General features: G+C 39.1%; 1 protein-coding gene across 10 annotated transcripts in view; it reads left to right on the top strand.

The window, feature by feature from the left end:
• Window positions 1–5,059: 5,059 nt before the first annotated feature.
• The window catches only part of STRADA (STE20 related adaptor alpha), a 31,860-nt gene continuing 16,970 nt past the window's right edge, over window positions 5,060–19,949 (top strand). For 2 of the 10 annotated variants that reach the window (XM_023729368.1, XM_023729365.1), the window contains exons 1-2: window positions 6,199–6,246; window positions 6,324–15,765. In XM_023729368.1, the coding sequence (XP_023585136.1) occupies window positions 15,730–15,765 (36 nt within the window). In that variant the 5' untranslated portion in view covers window positions 6,199–6,246; window positions 6,324–15,729. Of the gene's footprint in view, window positions 6,247–6,323; window positions 17,486–19,949 lie in introns of all 10 variants that reach the window. The other 8 variants (XM_023729371.1, XM_023729366.1, XM_023729369.1 and 5 more) reach the window with 8 other exon arrangements.

The following is a 19,949-nucleotide window of genomic DNA, read 5'->3' on the forward strand; positions in this document are numbered from 1 at the left end:
TCAGTATATGTTTTGTAGGTGGGCGGTGCTAATGCCAGTATTATAGGATATCTGTAGGTTTTAGGATACTTACATATACATGGAAAATACTAGGGATAGCTAGTACAAGAGCAGTTTTCTCCTTACCTGATATCATGAGCTAATGACAGTGTGAATGCTGTATTTTAAGTGACTGTATGCTGCTTTTTCTTGAATAACAAATGCATGCAAAACTAACTGCTTCACCTAGATCAGATCTGTGGTCTGTGTGAACTCTCAAATGTTCTCCTTCCTGGTTGCTGCAATCTATTGTATGTTCATGGAGAAGCTCTATTCTCTGAGTTATGGCTGTACACCTTTGCTTCTCCCTCTGCTTTTCTTTCTTCCACAGTTGAGGCCGGGTATATTCCTTCAGAGAAATAGTCACGTATATGCACAAATATACTTTAAAAACTTAGCTTTCCTAAACTATTGAGAGTTCTTTCTGCCTCTTGAGGACAGAGCTCCAGGGGAGAGGCCCATCTATCTGCACAAGCATTTAGCTTGTTCAGATCTCTGCATTTTATAAATGCTTCCTATTAAGAAAGCATTTTTTAAGTCACTGCTCGTACCAGGTAATTTTTGCTGAGGATGAGAAAGGGCTGGGGTTGGGAAAGGGTAGGGGATGGGAAAAGGTTGGGTTTTTTGGTGGGGGTAGGGTGGGTAGGTATTTTCTTGTTGATGCTTTATTTGCGGGTCTGTTCTGAGGCAGTAACAATAACTTGCTGTGAAAACAGCATGTGCTGCTGCCTTTGTAACTGCGTGGAAACTTTTCACATGGATGTTTCTCTAGATTAATGCAGAAATGTAAACTGGGGGGATGCGAATAATATTTTTTAACAGTTCATGAAATTAAGTTATTAAAATAATGAAAATAACATAAAATTTAATTACTTTAATGCTATATAATCCTAGAATTAGCCTTGTTTTACAAACCTTTAAAATACATTTTAGAAATAAAAGTTGACGTGTAGCTATCTTTTGATTAGGAAAAGCTTTCAAAGTCCCATACATTTGGACCATGGCAGCTAATTTTGTAATTCAAGCGTTCATATGAACTTCCTATGGACATATATTAAACTAATTAACAAAATCTCAGAGTGCCGCCTTTTCTTGGGTTGTCCTGCATATAAACCCATAGGAATGTGCCTTCTTTCTGTTCAATAAAAGTCAGCACTGAGGGAGTTTCTTTTTGTATTCTTCCCAGTTTAAATGCTTTTCTTTCAAGAGAGTTGGTCTTGAATATATTCCCTTTTTGTTACCAGTTATCATTTTTAGAATGTTTTATGTTTTTAGAGCCCCGTGTATTATGGGCTCCCCCCACAGTCCCTGTTTAAGTCACAGTTTTCTCTCCCATCAATGAGAGGACACAGTGGAGAATGTCGTCTGCTGTCACACACTGGAAAACCACTAAGCCCTCCAATCTAGTCTGCATTACCTAGCCACCGAGAAGTGCCAAACAATCAATAGTCTGGAAGACATGGATCTGGATTTTAGTGCCAGCAAAACCAGTTGCTAATCCTTTGACTTTGGGCAAACATTAACCTCTTCGAGTCTTTTATCTAGTCTTCCATCTATAAAATGAGCAAAGTAATTATTTTCCCTACCTACCTCACAAGGCTGTAGTCAACATCAAGAGATAATATATGTAGGTCAACTGGCATAACGAAGTTTATTAAGAAAATGTTCTGCATCCTCAAAAACTAACTCAAAATGGATCAAAGACTTAAATATAAAATTGAAAACGATAAAGATCCTGGGAGAAAAAATAGGGACGATGCTAGGGGCCCTAATTCATGGCATAAACACAGTACAAACCATAAGTAACAATGCACAAACACTAGAAGAGACTAGATAACTGGGAGCTTCTGAAAATCAAACACTTAAAATGCTCATCAGAAGAATTCACCAAAAGAGTAAAAAGACAACCTACAGACTGGGAAAAAAAATTTGGCTATGACAAATCTGATCAGCGTCTGATCTCTAAAAGTCTACAACATACTGCAAAACCTCAACAACAAAAAGACAACCCAATTAAAAAATGGGCAAAGGATATGAACAGGCACTTTGCCAAAGAAGATACTCAGGCAGCTGACAGACACATGAGGAAATGCTTACGATGATTAGCCATTAGAGAAATGCAGATCAAAACTACAATGAGATATCATCTCACCCCAACAAGGCTAGCATTAATCCAAAAAACACAATAAATGCTGGAGGGGTTGTGGAGAGACTGGAACACTTACACACTGTTGGTGGGAATGTAAAATGGTACAACTACTTTGGAAATCGATTTGACATTTCCTTAAAAAGCTAGAAATAGAAGTACCATACGATTCAGCTATCCCGCTCCTTGAAATATATCCTAGAGAAATAAGAGCGGTCACAGGAATAGATACATGCACACCCATGTTCACTGCAGCACTGTCCACAATAGCAAAAAGATGGAAACAACCTAGGTGCCCATCAGCGGACAAATGGATAAACAAATTATGGTATATCCACACAATGGAATACTACACAATGATAAAGAACAATGATGAAACCATGAAACATAACATGGAGGAAGCTGGAGGTCATTATGCTGAGTGAATTTAGTCAGTCACAGAAGGACAAATAACTGTAGAAGACCACTATTGTAAGAACACAAGAAAAGGTTTAAACACAGAAGAAAACATTCTTTGATGGTTACGAGGGTGGGGAGAGAGGGTGAGGGTTATTCATTAACTGGATAGTAGACAAGTATTAGGTGAAGAGAAGGACAGCACACACTACAGGGGAAGTCAGCACAACTGGACTAAACCAAAGCCAAGAAGTTTCCTGAATATAGTCAAACACTTCGAGGGACAGAGTAGCAGGGGTAGGGATCTGGGGACCATGCTTTCAGGGGACATCTAGGTCAATTGGCATAACAAAGCTTAGTAAGAAAATGTTCTGCATCCCACTTTGGTGAGTGGCGTCTGGGGTCTAAAGCTTGCAAGCAGCCATCTAAGATGCATCAATTGGTCCCAACCACCTGGAGTAAAGGAGAATGAAGAACTCCAAAGACACAAGGAAAGTATTAGCCCAAGAGACAGACAGGGCCACATAAACCAGAGACTTCATCAGCCTGAGACCAGAAGAACTAGATGGTGCCCGGCTACCACCAATGACGGCCCTGACAAGGAACACAACAGAGAGTCCCTGATGGAGCAGGAGAAAGATGGGGTGCAGAACTCAAATTCTAGTAAGACCAGACTTAAGGTCTAACTGAAACTGAAGGAACCCCAGAAAGCAGGGCCCCCTGATTATCAGCCCAGAACTAAAAGAATTTCTGAGGCCAACTCTTCAGACAGGCATTGGACTGGACTGTGGGACATAAAGTGATACTCGTGAGGAGTACGCTTCTTAGCTCAAATAGATACAAGAGACTAAACGGGCAGCTTCTGTCCGGAGTGAGATGGGAAGGCACAGAGGGATAGGAGCTGGCTGAATGGACATGGGGAATCGGGTGGAAAGGAGGAGTGTGTTGTCACAGTATGGGGATAGCAAATAAAGTCATAACTATGTATAAATTTTTGTATGAGAGACTAACTTGAATTGTAAACTTTCACTTAAAGCACAATAAAAAAAAAAAGATATGTAAGCTATTGCAGTAAGCACTTTACAAATGTATCATCTAGGACTGTTGTCCAAGTGGTGTTTTTGCTTTACTCTCTTGCTTTCCCTTCTCCCAGTGAAAACCAAACAGATCCTTCAGCGTTCTCAGACTTTATCTTCAAAAACTGACAGGGTATTTTTTGAGGTGACAGAAGTAGTTTAAGTAGTCTCTTTCTTTAGTAATAAGAAACCTTTCCCTGTCAAGCACCAGATATGAAACTCCTTTCTTTGGATGGGACTTATACCAGACAGAAACATTCATTGGGATTCTTGTTCCACAATCCAGAAGGAAACCAGCCTCATATTGCACTCAGGAACTGGCAATATGAAAACTTGACGGTATGGAGCAGTATTGTACAAGGATCTATTGGGTCTGGTGGGGAAGGGGAAATACTGTTGTTTATCATCCCAGGTTCTCTTTCCTCACTGTTCCTACCTCCACTCATTTTGAGTGATGTGAAAGGATATAAGAGGAAGAACACAGTTTATCCATAGGAATGGCTTCGGTTACTGTCTGCTAAGACTAACAATTACTTTTCTCAGTTTCTGTTTGGTAATCAGCAAAAGATTTATTTGCATATGGAAAAAAGTGTAATGTTTTTATCTTTCCACAAATGGAATTCCATCTCAGCTCCATGAATTGAAAAGTAATACCAATTTCAGAAGAAAACTGGCTAATTTTTTTCTTCAAGGGAAAACCTGTTGTACTACTATACCACTTTTAAATGGATATTAGAATTTACTGGTGCAGTGCTGTGGATCCCTTTCGTATGGCCTTTTGTGCCATGGTTTTGTAACTCCCACCCAAGTGATTGGGTAGGATTGTGCAAATAGGGTAATTGTGGCCCACCAAGGGGAGTGGTCAGTTTTGCCATCCCACTGGGCTTGAAATGAGTCATCCCAGAGGCGGGAAAGAGGATCCCACCACCACCAAGGAAGAACAGGCAGGAGTGGAGCACGTCCTTTGGACCCAGAATCCCTGCACTGAAAAGTTCCTGGAACCAGGAGACAGAGAGAGAGCTATAACACTGAAGACTACGAGAAATGGTGGCAGAGAAACAGCAGCAGGAGAGACCGGCAGGAGACGGTGCAGTGGGCTTCCCAGCCCACAGAGAGAGAAAGCTGAGTGCCTTTGGACAGGAGGCTTGCTGGCAGACTAGGGTATCTCTGGGCACATGGTGGAGCTAGGTTTGTTATTTTTGTGTGCTGTTCAGTGGATTCCGACTTAGGAGCCCTAGTGGCACAGTAGTTAAGCACTCAGCTGCTAACTGAAAGGTCGCCAACCGCTCCGAGGGAGAAAGATGTGGCAGTCTGCTTCCTTAAAGATTACAGCCTTGGAAACCCTATGGGGCAGTTCTACTCTGTCCAATAGTGTCACTGTGAGCCCAAATCGACTTGAGGGCAATGGGGTTTTGAATCTTTAGTGAAGCAAGCTGCCACATCTTTCTCCCACATAGTGAGGGTAGTACTTTGAAATGTTAAAGTACTAAATAAGAGCAAAGTAATGTAAGAAAAACTGAATGATACCCTCAGGTGCAATTCAATGGGATGGCAAAGTCCACTCAGTTTTAGCATCATATTCCATCAGTTCCTGTTTGGATGTAGCTGAATTTCTTCCCCTTCCAGTTAGGCCAAGTATAAATCTGTGTCAAGGGTCAGAGCCAGGACGAGTGAGTGTTCATTACTTGATGGGAGATAAATATATTTATACACTTTTTTAAAAATTTCACCTCTTCTCGCCCCCCAGTGGGCGCAGTAAGTCGCTGAAAACAGAGTCTCACAGAAGGGAGTCTTGTTCCATCACTTACTTGACTGCCCCACCGCTTCTCGAGCCTTGTATGTCTTGGCTTGGGCTAACTTCCCTATTAGGTCAAGCCCTACCATAAGTCTCTGCAAACACAGCATGTCTTTCGGAGTTGTGATGAAGGAGAGTCCAGGGACAAAAAGATCCGGAAGGGAGAAAAATGATATTTCACCTTTGCAGCTTGTCAGTCTGGTGCCCGAGAGGCCAAAGTGAAAGGCATTTGAGACGTCTTCAAAGAAAAGTGCAGACTATGTTCTTCCATTGAAATCCTACCACTCGGGGGGGAAAAGAAAATCCTCAAAGCAGCCAAGTCAGCAGCCAGTGCTGGTTTGTCTGCCTTTCCCTAGTCCCCTTGACTCTTCATTATTGAAATCACCCTACTGCCCTTCCTGCTGCAAGTGCGGAGGCTCTGCACCCGCACGCTGTCCCAATTGCAAGCAGGGTCTTTGGCTTCGGCACACTTTTCTTGGGGGAAACGGGGCCCCTCGTTCAGGAAGAACTGCCTTTGGGTAGGCTCTGCACCGAACGAGAGAACACAACACCCGCCGCACCAAGGTGTTGGGAGGCACGGAAAGGCTTCGCCACTGCACGGGGCGGGGCGCGGCGAGGCTTTCTTGCCGGGCGGGGTGGGCTCGCCTCCAAAGACTCTTCCCGCGTCACTCTATTGCGCATGGCACGTTACGTCCTTCCTTCCCTCCCAGCAACCGGCCTGGCGGCAGAGCGGCCATAAACTGAGGAGGCGGAGCTGAGACGGGGTCGGAACTGTGTGCTAACTCCAGGACCAGGTATGGGCTGGCGGGGCCGCTTGGCGCCCTTCAGCGTTCAGCCCCTCCTTGCCCTGATGCCGATTCCATCTCCTCAGGGGCGGGCCTTCGTCAAAGCTGCCTTCCAGGGCCCAGCCTCGTCCTCCACGGGCCGCTCTTCCCCGCGTCCTTCTCGATCCCTGCGTCCTCCTCGATCCCTGCAACAAGGTGCCGCAGCCCGAGAGCACAATAGGCCAGGACCTGCCTGGGGACATCGGAGCCTGGCTGCCGGGCGGAGAGGCGAGCTCCTGCTTTCCATCCCCCTGGGACTTGCATTCGGAAACCTGGGGCCCAGGTGTCAGTTTGTCCTAAAGCCAAGAGACGGCAGATTCCAAGTGCTCCCCACACCCCGACCACATCCCCAGGCTGGACCGGCAGCAGCTCAAGCCCCGTCAGGACACAGGATCCAGGTCACTCCCTGAATCAGCCAAAGCAAAGAGCTTCTAATGATCGTTTTGTGTTCCAAGAATGTTTAAGCGCCCACAGTAAATTTGGGGCGGAGCTGGGGTTAGAGGTCGGGAATAGAGCGCGACAGAAGGGGAGTGATTAATAAAATTGTTCATAGTTTTCAGTTTTTAAGGAACCAACCTCTCTGCCCAGCCGTTTGTCATTCTTTGCTAAAAAAGGAGAAGCCAGTTGAATTGGTCCTTTTTAAACTATAATATCTGTTGAAGCAGAATTATGTTTGCATATGTATTTGCGGCGTTAAAACAATTCTTCATTGATTTATACTTTGTAGAGACACCCAAGACTGCTTCTTGTCTCTGAGAGTTGAAGAAACAGAATCTCATCTGATTACTTGCTTCAGGCCAGGAGCCTATTAATTCAGTCATTAGTTACAGTGGTCAAATCTCTTCCCCACGCTTTAACCAGGTTTCTTAAAGGTAGTTTGGCTCAAATGCTGGGTCGATAGTTGTAACCCAGACGTGAAGGAAGTTTAGAAAACCAATGACAAAAAGGAAAAAAAATCAGGGTAAACGAATTCTCCTTTCTGTGGCATTTGGCACCCAATCAACAGCATTGGCAAATCAGGTGATGTCTTCTCAGTCGTCATTTTATCTTTGTACACCCAGTCTTGAAACTTCTCACTAGGCTTCTCTGGTATCACTCTGTCAGGGTTCTAGAGCTTTCGAACCGATCTAATCAGTCCTTTTACCACTTGGCTGTATGAGCCTGGACATTTAACCTCCCTGAGCCTCAATTTCCTGATCTGTGAAACGGGGGTGATAAAACTTACTGTGAATTGATTCCTGGCACATAGTAAGCTCACAATGTTTGTTGCTTTCATTATTTCTACTACTATTAATTTAACAGATATGTGAATGCCCTTATGTGTTGGGCGTGTTAAACCAAAAACTCAAACCCGTTGTCATCGAGTCAGTTCTGACTCATAGCGACCCCATGTATTACAGAGTAGAACTGAGCTTCATAGGATTTTCTTGGCTGTAATCTTTATGGAAGCAGATCGCCAGGCCTTTATTTCATGGTGCCACTGGGAACTGCAGCCTTTCCAAATTGGGCATATCAGCCCCTGGGAATGCAACAATGAAGGAGATCCATTTTCTGCCCTCAAGGAATCTATCCTAGTGGAGGAGACAGGTAAACAGGCAGATAAGAGTGTGGTAGGTGTTGAGGTTTGAGTACACCTAACATAGGTGGGTACGGGGTATCAGCGAGGACTTTCTGTAGCACAGTACACCTGAGTTGAGTACTGAGGGACAGGTCAAAAGTTAGCTAGGTTGGGGAAGGGGAGTTGGACCAGGCAGAGGATGCATGAGCTATAAAGTTTTTCCTTTGTGCTCCTTTTCCTATCTGACTTTCAAGCTCCATCCCCTAAATGTGGACCTCTCCCAAGGCTTGCTTCCCAGCCTTCTGCTTTTCTCATGATTTTCTTCTTTAGTGAATTTCTTTCACTCTAATAGTGTTAACTGCTCACTCCCAAGTCCACTATTGCCATCTCTAACCTCTCTCTTAAGCATCAGTCCTACCTTTCTAACTGAATGCTGCACGCGTGTGTGTGTTTGTGTAGCCCTGGTGGTACAGTGGTTAAGTGCTAGCCTGCTAACTGACAGGTCGGCAGTTGAAACCCACCCAGCAGCTCCAAGGGAGAAAAGACCTGGCAGTCTGTGTAAAGATTGTATAATTTCCGCTTGGGATATGTAACTGCCTTCTGAACCTCGATAGGATTTTAAAACCCAAACTCATCTTTTCCTCCAAAACCAGTTCTACCTCTGAGCTTTCCTATTTCTGTCTTTGACACACTACTATTCTCCTATCACTCTGGCACAAAAAATTTGGAATCATCACGATTGTGGAATGGGCTCCTTGATGAAGCAGTGTCTCTCTGGCACTGGGCATTTTCAAGCAGAGACTTTAAAACCATATATCCAGGAGTTTGTAAAATATATTCCTCCAAAGGGAAGAGGATGAGCTAGCATTACCGCTGCCGTGGGCTCTTATCACCACAAATGTGGTCCACTATAATTGTATTCTAACTGGTATCTCTTTCTCTGGGTTCTTTTCACCTCCACCCTCATCCCTTTACAGATGGGTATTATTTAGAATGTTCCTTAGAACAATGCTTCTCGAACATTAATATGATGGTCCATAGATTAGCAGCGGTACCATCACCTGGGAGTTTGTTAGACATGTCAGGAGTATAGGGTCGCTATGAGTTGGAATCGACAGCAATAGATTTGGTCTTTAGTTTTTAAGGAGCTCCGATGGCGCAAAGGTTAAGCGCTTGGCTGCTAAACAAAAGGTTGGCTGTTTGAACCCCAGCCACTCTGTGTGAGAAAGACTTGGTGATTTGCTCTTGTGAAGATTACAGTCTAGAAAACCCTATGGGGCAGTTCTGCTCTGTCATATAGGGTCATCTAAGAACAACGAGAAATACCAAGGCCCCACTCCAGAACTTCTGCGTCAAAATCTTCATTTTAACTAGTTCCTCAAGTGATTTGTATGCACAGTAAAGTTTGAGAGAGACACTGACTTAGACCACTGTTTTGTGTTTGCCACCTTGGTTTCAAAGCCTATAATGGCTTCCTACTACTGTTGACTAAAATCCATAGTTTAGCTTATATTTAAGGCCTATTCATTGTTCTCACATACATGGGGTTCTGCTCATGTAACTGCCCTCACTGTAGTTGGAGAGTATATGCAAAGTGCTTAACACACTTCTCAGCACGTTTGGTAAGGCATTCAATATTTTGGGGTGCCTACTACGTAGCAGGCATTGTTATAGGAGCCAAGGGATACACCTGTGAACAAGACAAAACCCTTTGCTGTCGAGTCTATTCTGACCGATAACGACCCTATAGGACAGAGTAGAACTGCCCCATAGAGTTTCCAAGGCGCGGCTGGTGGATTCAAACTGCTGACCGTTGGTTAGCAGCTGTAACTCTTAACCACCATACCACCAGGGTTTTCTTAAATGATGATGTACAAACCATAAATCTCTTACCTGTCAACTTTCAGCATTACCTTTACCCTCTTTGGAAGATGATGATATTAGCTTCAATAGTCGTTCCTTTATATCTCCTTCTGCCTTCTATTTCCCACCTTCTGCCAGCTGAACCTTTACTTCGTATTTTCAAATTTGATGACATTCATTCTTTTCTAGAACCATAATTGAGTCTATGTGCTTTGTCTGTAGTTCCATTCTAAAACTTGAAAGCTGAGAACATTTACATTACAATCTTGTAAGTATTGTTCAATAAAGAGCCAAGTGGTGTGCTTCTCTATAGTTCTATTGTCTTAACTTTTCAGTCATTCACAATCAGGTGGATTCTTTCTTTCATTGCTCAACTGCTCAAAATTATGCCACATTTAAGTTTCAGATTCAGACTTTTTACTTTTTTATATAATTTTTTTTATTTTTGGAGTTTGTTTGCCTTTCTGTTGTCTTTTTTAAGAAAAGAAACAAGCTACTTTACACTTTGTTCCTGTTAATTTTCATCTGTTTTGCTCATTTTATATATTTTACAAAATCATTTCTTTTTCTTCAGCCCCACCAACTTTGTGTTCTAATTTTGACTTCTTCCTTTCTTGACCTGCTTCGTCGCTGTCATCCTGAGATTTTTCAATGACCTCACCTTTTTTTTTTGCATCTCATGTATTCCTTTTAGATTTTAGCCCCGTTTGGCTGGAGTACATCCTCAAGTAATTTCATTAAAAAACATGTGGGAGATAAGGCTTTTTTTAGTCCTTTCATGTCTGACAGTTAAACTATTTTGCTCACATACTTTATTGGGAGTTCATTTGAGTATAGAGTTTTAGGTTCAAAATAAGTTCGTCAGAATCTTCTAGCACCTTGTGATGTTTTTAAGAAGTCTAATGTCATTCAGATTTTTGTTTTTCTTCTCCATTTCTTAATATTTCTCTCTTCTATTTTTATAGTACTCCTACAGTTTAGATATTATATCCCCTTGTTTGTTCCTCTGTGCCTCTTATGTTTTTTTTCTAATATTTTTAAATCTGTCATTTTGCTTTGTCATCTGGAAGATTTCTTTGATTCTTATTGAAGTTTTAATTACCATTGTTTATAATTTCAATAATTCTTTCTTGCTTTCTGATTGTTCCTTTTTGGTTTTATGGAGGCAGTATCTTCTGGAACCTCTGAAGAAATTAAGGTGTTGATTTTGTTTAAAAAGTTCTCTTCCCTGAATCATCTTTGTTTTCTCTAGGGTCAGCTTTTCTGTAAAGTTTAGTGTTTCAAATGCTATCCCTTTGTTTTTTTTTGTTTTTTGTTTTTTGAAATGTCTCATGATCCTTGCTCTTTGCTTGTATTTAGGAATAAGGGAATAGAAAAACTAACCGGGAGCTCTGTGTACATGACCAGGCAACCAGGACTAATCAGCTGGCAAGTGTGGCTTTTGGATGCGTGAGCATTAAGTGGGTAGTGATGCTGGGGCTTGTTTTTAGCTCACTTCTCCCTCCCTAGATCATGGTTGCTACAGTCTTGATTCAGAGCCCCGTAGGCCTGGTCAGCTGGGTAGATCTGCGCCCATTCTCTACTACAGTCTCCTTTGCACGCATTCTAACCTGAGACTGTCTCTTCTCTAGTTCATGGGACAACACTCTTCTACTTTTTTGCTCCTAGAAATGTATTGAAATTAAATTTACTAATGGCCCCTCTCATTCTATTCTCTGATATAAGCTTATTTTTTATTCCTTTACTTTTCATGATAATGGTAAGACAGAAAGGTGAGATAAATTCTTGTGCTCAGGTTAAAATCTCAAGTCAAAAGCCTGAGTATCTCCTATTTTTAAATCCCTGAAAAAGTTGATTTCAAAGTCTTTCTTAGAAGTGTAATCCATTATTATAAGCCTCACCATCGGAAGGGAGAAAGGTATCCATGTCCCAGGTATTAGATGGATGCCATTAACCTCATTTTAGAGATTTTAAAGTTGAGATCCAGCGAACCAGAGCAACCTGATTAAGTTAAAGCAGATGGCAAGAGCAAAAGCTAAGGTTTATACTAGGCCTGTGTGATTTCAGATCCTGTGCTTTTTTCCACTACACCATATTGCCACCCTTAAGTATAAATTCTGTGACTTCGTATTACTCTTCATGTGCCTTTAGCTACTTTAAGTCTTGGTTGTTCTGACCATTTGTATAGTAACATTATGTACTGAAATTAGCTTGCTCTTTTCTAAACTTTACCCTTTCCTAATAGCTTCTGTTTTTCTAAATTAATCTTTTGTTTTGACTATCCTTGAAATATTTTCAAGTTCTTCATGTGTTCCTATCAAATTTTTTTACACAGGACTGAAGCATGCATTTGGTAAATGTTGTTAAGGAAAGATAAAGTTGAAGTATATTTGGCAGAAATTCAGAAAAAGCAAAACTCATTCCTCTTCTTGATCCAGAATAACATTTCTTCTGATTATTCTCATTAGTGGGCGCAGTAATAAACAGCATCTTCAGAACATGATTATTGGAAGCAGAGTGACACATGTCCTAAGGCTTTTTCTAATAGTGCCTTTTAATGTAAAATGAAGGCTGTTCAAATACAGTTTAGTAAAAGCAGTTTTATTGGAAGCATACAGAGTAAGATCTAGCCCTGTAGCTACTCATTAGCCTGCCTTAATCCAGGAATAGATCAAGAATCTTTAGAATCACTCCTTCAGGAGTGTCGAGGATCCCCAAGACCACTCTCAGGCTTGGTAGTTTGCTATGAGGATTTACAAGATTCAACAGGTGGTTGTACTCACAGGTATGACTTATTACAATAGAAGAATACAAAGCAGAATCAGCAAAGGGATAATGCACATAGTATATGCAATTTGATAAAAGTCTACAGATAATTTTGAAAGGCCTCCTGTCTCCCCCCATGTTGAGAACCATTGCTTTGATATCTGAAACAGTTCTTCTAAGGATTCTTAGAACTCTGTGTTCCAGATTGAGCCTCTTTCCCCATCCCATCCCCACTGTTATACCACTACCACAACCCCTGACAACCCCACTGTACCTCAAAAGAAAGGGGAGGAATATGTGGCAGTTTTTTTTCTAGATTCTTCAAAGGCAGTCTTTATTTTTAGCCATTCCGGTTGGTGTGTAGTGGTATCTCATTGTGGTTTTAACTTGCATTTCCCTGATGACAAGTGATATTGAGCATCATTTCATGCTTATTGCTCACTCATACATCTTTTATGATGTGTCTTTTGAAATCACTTGCCCATTTTTTAAATTCAATGTTTTGTGGAATTGAATTGTAAGCGTTCTTTATATGCGCTATATATAAAGTCTTTTGTCAGATACGCGCACAAAATATTTTCTCCCAGTCTTTTCATTTTCTTAGTGGTGTCTTTCAAAAGCAGTTTTTAATTTTGATGAAGTCTACTTTATCATTTTTTCTTTCATATTTCATGCTTTTGATGTTCTGTTTTAAAAATCTTTGCCTATCCCAAAATATGAGCATTTTCTTATGTTTTCTTTACAAATTGTATAGTTTATCTTCTTCCTTTAGTTCTGTAATCCACTTCAAGGTAATTTATGTGTATGATGTGATGTAAGGGTTGAGGTTTATTATAAATAGATATCAAGTTGTATCCAGACTGTCTTTTCCCGATTGAATTACTTTGGCTCATTTGTTGAAAATTAATTGACCATATATGTGTGGGTCTATCTCTGGATTATCTGTTCTGTTGCATTGATCCAGATGTCTATCCTTACACCAAAGTGCACTGTCTTGATTACTGTAGTGTTAAAATTAAGTCTGGAAATCCAGTAGTATAAGTTAAACTTCGTTATTTTTCAGAGTAATTTTAGCTATTTTAGGTCTCTTGCATTGCCTTATAAATTTTATATGATCAGCTTGTAAATTTCATTTAAAAATCCTATTGGAATTTTTAATAGGATTCCATTGAATCTATAGACCAGTTTGGAGAGGATTGACATCTTAATAACATTGAGTTTTCCAGTCAATGAACATGGCATATCTCTCCATTTATTTAGATCTTTAATTCCTCTTAGCAGTGCTCTGTCATTTTTAGTGTACGGGTCTTATCCATAATTTGTTTAAATTATTCCTAATTATCTTATGTTTTTTGTTGGTATTATAAATGGTATTGCTTTTTAAATTTCATTTTCTGATTGTTTACTGCTAGTATATAGATATACAGTTGATTTTTGTATATTGACATTGTATCTTGTGACCTTGCTAAATTCATTCAGATCTTTTTTTTTTTTTTTTTGGGTAGAATCCTTAGAATTGTCTGTATACATGATCATGTTGTCTGTGAACAGTTTTACACTTTCCTTTCCAATCTGTATGTCTCATTTCTTTTTCTCACCTTTTTGCACTGGCTAGGACTTCTAGTACAATGATGAATAGAAGGGATGAGAGTGGATATTCTTGCTTTGTTCCAGTTCTTGGAGGGTACTCATTCATTCTTTTCACCGTTAAGTATGATGCTAGCTGTAAATTTTTCTTACATATCTTTTACCAACCTTCTATTTCTAGTTGGCTGAGAGTTTTGTTGTTTTTTTGGTTTCTTTGTTTTAATCATGAATTGATGTTGAATTTTGTCATACGCTTTTTCTCCATCTATTAAGTTGATTATGTGTTTGTTTTTTCCCTATATACTTGGTTAATAAGGTAAATTACAGTCACTCATTTTTAAACATTAAACCAACGTTTCATTCCTGACATAAACCCTATTTGGTCATGATATGTTTTTAGTTATTTTAGGTATAAATTCTTAATTATAAATAATAAACATAAAATAAGATTGGGATGATATGAAAAAGATACACCTAAGAAATGGCAGAAGCTCTTGGGAATGTAAAACCGAAATTTATAACTTTAGTAGAAGGATTAGAAAGTAAAGTTGAAGAAATCTGGAAAGTAAAGAGATATGAAATAGGAATGAAACAGGTATAAAATTAGGCATAAATCTAGAATTACAGCTTTAACTATTAGAAATTCTATAAAATAAGAACTGAAAAAATAGAGGAGACAAAATTATCAAAGAAATAATAGAAGTTCCCAGAATTGAAGGACCCAAATGACCAGACTAAAAAGGCAGCTAAATGCAGCTGGCCTAGAAAGCAACTAGTCCAGATTGGAGCAGCAGAATAGAAGTCTCTGGGAAGGCAGTCTCCAGGGAAAAACTGCAACTGATAGGTTTGAGTATATGGAAAAACATATTGATAAGGCAAATCGCAGAGCTGTAGGAGTATTCGCAAAGAAATAATGATAGCTACATGGGAAACTAAACAAATGAAGAAATGAGGCCATTATTAACTCCAGGTGAAAAATGGGTACACAAGGAGAAATGGTTGTCTCTACTTCCCTCAGCTGTGAACCATACTTGCATAGTCATGTAATGTAAATGTGTACAATCAATTTAACCAAATATTATGCCAGAACTGTATTGGGAGGATGAGGGGAGAGGGAAAGTAAGGTGATGTAGGAGAGCTTAGTCTTCGTCTACCATAGTAGGAGGTTAGTAGGCAGATGTCTAAAATTGATAAGCAATAGTCATATAAACACTATTTAAGAATGATGGTGATACAAAGCAGGAAAAACAGCCGAAAGAATTGAAGGCAATTGCTTCTGGGAAGGGGGTGGTGGAGAGTTGGATCAAGGGACTGCCATTTCTTGGTATAAGCTTTTCAATACTATTTGACATTTTAAATTATGTGCATGTATGACTTTAAATTTAAAAATGTAAAGAAAGAAAATCATACGATAACAAACTTTTCTTATAGAGATAGCAGCGTATAGTTGGCCAAGTACGTCCAGGTTTATCATCACTGAAAAGTTTATCTAAACAAATCTTTAGACTCTAGTAAATTACAGGTCTAATACAGTGCTTTGTGAATGGTAGAACTGTTAGTAAGTTTTGGTTAATCAAAAATTTATTCTAGAAAAAGAACCTTAACTAACTCAGCTTGTTTCTATTTTCCTTTTAGGTTTAAATTTTTGAAATTGAAATAGGTCCACACATTAGGAACTCATGTCTTTTCTTGTAAGTAAACCAGAACGGATTAGGGTGAGTGTTTCTCTTCTTCTGACTTTACTCTTTTTGTTTTCTGAAAAGCAGTGTGTTTTGACAGATATTGTAAGTGGTTTTTTATGTGATGCTTAGAATCTTACAGAAGTGAAAGATGTAGAAAGGAAAGTAAGGCAGGTATTGCAGTCTCCACTCCTGAGAAAAGAGCTTGCGGGCAAAGGCAGACCAGAGACACAGAATATACTCCCACGCTTGTCTGATAGAGAAGAAGCAAGAGGGTGGCTTATCTCATGACTATCAGTCATCCAACATTAAATGAGTTGATGGCGTTTTTCAGTGAATCATGTCCCCATTTCCTTGTGGATTTTGGTGGGTTTGTGTGTTTTTAAAATCAGTATCAAATTGTAATCACTGGAACACTTTTTTCTAAGTATAATCATAGATTTTAATTGAATATTTTTTTTTGAACACAAAAAATTTTATTACACCTCAAAATTTAACCAGCTAAAATGACTTCGAGAGTAAATATTGGATTTAGCGCCTTTACAAGCTGCTATGATTTCATAAAAGACTGTCTTGTTTTATTACCAAGTACTTAATTTCTAAATGCAGTAATAAATTTAAAATTTTTGTACCAGTGTGTAAGTGCTATGAGATATTTTAAGTATACCACTCTCTCTTTCAATATTAAAGTGTAAATTATATTTTGTAGTACAGTGCATATGATTTTTTTATATCAAATTTTTTATTTACGGTCTTATTTCTTTTCTAATTTGGAAAAATTGATATAGAAAAAAACAGAATAATGTTATAATTCCATTTCAAGATCTATATTATGCAACTTTTTTCTGAATGCGACTTAATCTTTTTTGTTATGTTTACATATATAAGAAAAGTTTATATTGAAAAGAGTAAACTTCACTGTTAATTAAGAGAAAAACTGAACCTCTCCTTAGCCAGTGGAAAGAATGCCCCCAAGCCAAACTTTAACACCGGTCTTTAAACGAAATACAATCTTGATTCCATTGCTTTTAAAGATCGGCTTCTTTTCTGTTTCAGCCTAGTCTGATTCAGGTGAAACCAGACCACTGAACAGTACGATGGAAATCTAATACTCATTTGAACTAGGGCAGTAATGTGAACCATAGGTTGGCTATGCTTGTTTGATCTACATGTTCAAACCTGGTAGAAAATGTACGCGGTGGCGTCTTTGGAAACTCTCATGGACGAAAGAGCGTGCATCTTGCTGTATTTCCTTTTACAAACTAACAGAGGCTTGTAAAAAACTCATATTCATCCCTATTTTCTGTATTGTGAATTCTAATAATATTTTTCAAGTTGGTGTTAATGATCCAAAGCATCTGTAATGGAGGGCCATGGAATGAGTAAGGTGGAACCAAAAGGTTGTTAGGTATAGGAAGGACAAAAACATTCTTTCCTTTTAGGGCCAGTCCTGCTTATTTCTCGTCTGTCAGATTTAAGATTTAAGTTAGGCAAAGAGGAATAGAGAAAGGAATTATAAATCCATTGTTTTCAGTTGGTTTAACTCCAAGATTCTTTTCAAAACTTTTCCATAGAAATGTATCTTAACTGTACTGTGTGATCTGGTTGTAATTGTGTTTTTGTCTGTCTAGTGGCTGATAATCTAATTTTCTCTAACTTGGGAGAAATACTAATTCTCTTTGGGGTTTTCCTCTTTAGCGGTGGGTCTCGGAAAAGTTCATTGTTGAGGGCTTAAGAGATTTGGAACTATTTGGAGGTAAGTACAGTATGGCATTTAGCCATCATTTCAGGATAAATATCACTACTCTTTTTTGACTAAATCAGTTTAGAGAAGTTAGTCGTTCTAAGGGCAAGTGTAAACTGCAGTTGTTGGATTTATTTGGCTCATTTTTGATTCCTTGGATTCCCAAAGATTTGAGGAGATCTCTATACTAATCTGGCAGTTGTTCTTGGCCTGTCTTGATTGTTAGAAAGCCAGTATTTACTTAAAGGTGCATGTGTTTCTTCTAAAGTATTTGTCCAATTGAAATACATATTCCTAAAAGAAAAAAATTAAGTGTTTAAAAGTCTCTAGTCTTGAAGATTTTACGGTCAGGACAAAGGTAGCAATTACATAAATTCTGGTTTTACTGACCAATCTAGTTGAATCATCTTTTCATAGTAGAAATTATGAGACTCAAGAAAAGTAAGACATCTGTCAGAGCAAAAATATTAAATTCCTGTTTTAAAATCTGTTTAAATGTTGATGTGTTAGAAGTGAAGTAGGTTTGTAACTTTGAAGTTTAACAGGCCCAGGCATTCCCCTTTGGCCATTTTTAAAGTAAGTCTTTTTTGGGGATTGTGATCTTATTTTCAGGCAAAGAAATTTCTTTTCTATGAAAGTAATAGTAGTAGGTCCCTATTCTTTGTATCTGAGAACCAAGATTCTCTATCCTTAGAATCCTGCAGCTAAAGGGATAGGTTGCCAGATTGAGTGCGTTGGTTAACTGATCCAAAATATCCTCAAATAAAGGTCCATGCGTGGTATAAATGGTTTGCAGTCAGCTGGTAACCAAAAGGTGGGTGGTTTCAAACCCACTCGATGGTAACATGGAGGAAACAGGCCTGGCAATCTGTTTCCATAAAGATTACAGCCAAGAAAACCCTATGGAGCAGTTCTACTGTGTAACACATGGAGTCTCCTAAGTCACAAATCAACAACAGAAGCAAATCAACAACAAAATATCCCCAAATAGGCTGAAGTAATTGAAAACTCAAACTTGTTCATTACTAGGTGGTATCAATTAGTTTATTTTCTCTAATGCCTCTCAAAGAACTTCTGGAGTAGTGTTATTTGTGAACTTTGTCGAAATGTTGTGTTTTAGACAAGTGAGAGTTTTTAAAAGTGATTAATTCTGTTTGTTCTAGTTATAGAGAGTAAAAATTAGCTGCGTGGTAAAGGAAGGACTGATGGAACAAAAATACTGTATTCTGGTGCTATTCTCATTCTCTTCCCATCATTGATGGGAATAAAATGGTTTAAAAGTAAACATTGGCATTGATAGGCATTGACTCAGAAGTCTAGTTTACAATGAGTAAGTTACAAAAATTCTAGTATATGTGAATTGAATGAATTGATTTTGATTTCAGTGTCTTGAGTGTAGAAACTCTGTCTTTTGACAGTGCCCTAATCTCAGATCTGAGGAGGATGAAGATGTTCTTCTATATCATGTTTACAGCTTGATGAAGTCTGTATTACCAAGTCTTACACAACATGGAATTTGGGTTAGATTTCTTTAATCTAGTCACCTGACTTCTAAACTCTGACAGATTGTCCCAGGAACTGCTCCTACTGTTTGTACTAGAAAGTTTATGCCCAAGACAAAAATAAAAATGAATCCTATCATGAGGTCAGTTGATTCCACTTTGCTGCTGTTCTCTAAAAATACAGCTGGATGCTCTAACGTACCTTAGCGTTTTCCTTGGTGACTAGCATAACTAACCAACCAATCCGTTGCCGTTGAGTCGATTCTGACTCACAGCGACCCTGCAGGACAGAGTAGAACTGCCCCATAGAGTTTCCAAGGAGCGCTTGGTGGATTCAAACTGCTGAACTTTTGGTTAGTAGCCATAGCACTTAACCACTACGCCACCAGGGTTTCCTGACTAGACATACTGTTATGATTTTGCATAGTTTAAGATATTTGGAACTGTATAGTTTAAGGTATTTGGAAATGTGTAACACCCCAATACTTTACATCAAAAGCCGTCTTCTTTGATGATTTTGATTACTTTTACAGAATAGAGAAAATCAGAAGCATAAATTGAAAATTTGTCTGATTTAAGAGTAAAAAGTTATCTTAGTTGTCCTTTGTTCCTTTTCACTAAGAACCGCAGAGTGTCAAAAAAAAACATGCTTTATTTGCATTCAGAATAGAGTATATCTGACTGGAGAATCAAAGTGTCCCTCATACACATATGTTGCAGTTTTAAAAACTGATGTTTAGTGTCTGCACTCCCTGAGAAATCGTCATCTATCTGTTAACTTTATAATGAATGTTTTGTTCACAAAGTATAAGACTCTGCAGCCAGTGTATTGAAAATAACATTGTGTGCTCATGAAAAGTGAATGTATAACCAAAATTGTAGCAGTTGAGTTATACCCAATAGAGCATACCCAGAGAGTAGTAGCCTTGCAAAGTTTTGAAGAGCCTTAGATTCCCATTAAAAACTCTATCTAG

The sequence above is a fragment of the Trichechus manatus genome, unplaced genomic scaffold (genome assembly GCF_000243295.1).
Source record: "Trichechus manatus latirostris isolate Lorelei unplaced genomic scaffold, TriManLat1.0 scaffold00028, whole genome shotgun sequence".
Taxonomy (NCBI): Eukaryota; Metazoa; Chordata; class Mammalia; order Sirenia; family Trichechidae; genus Trichechus; species Trichechus manatus.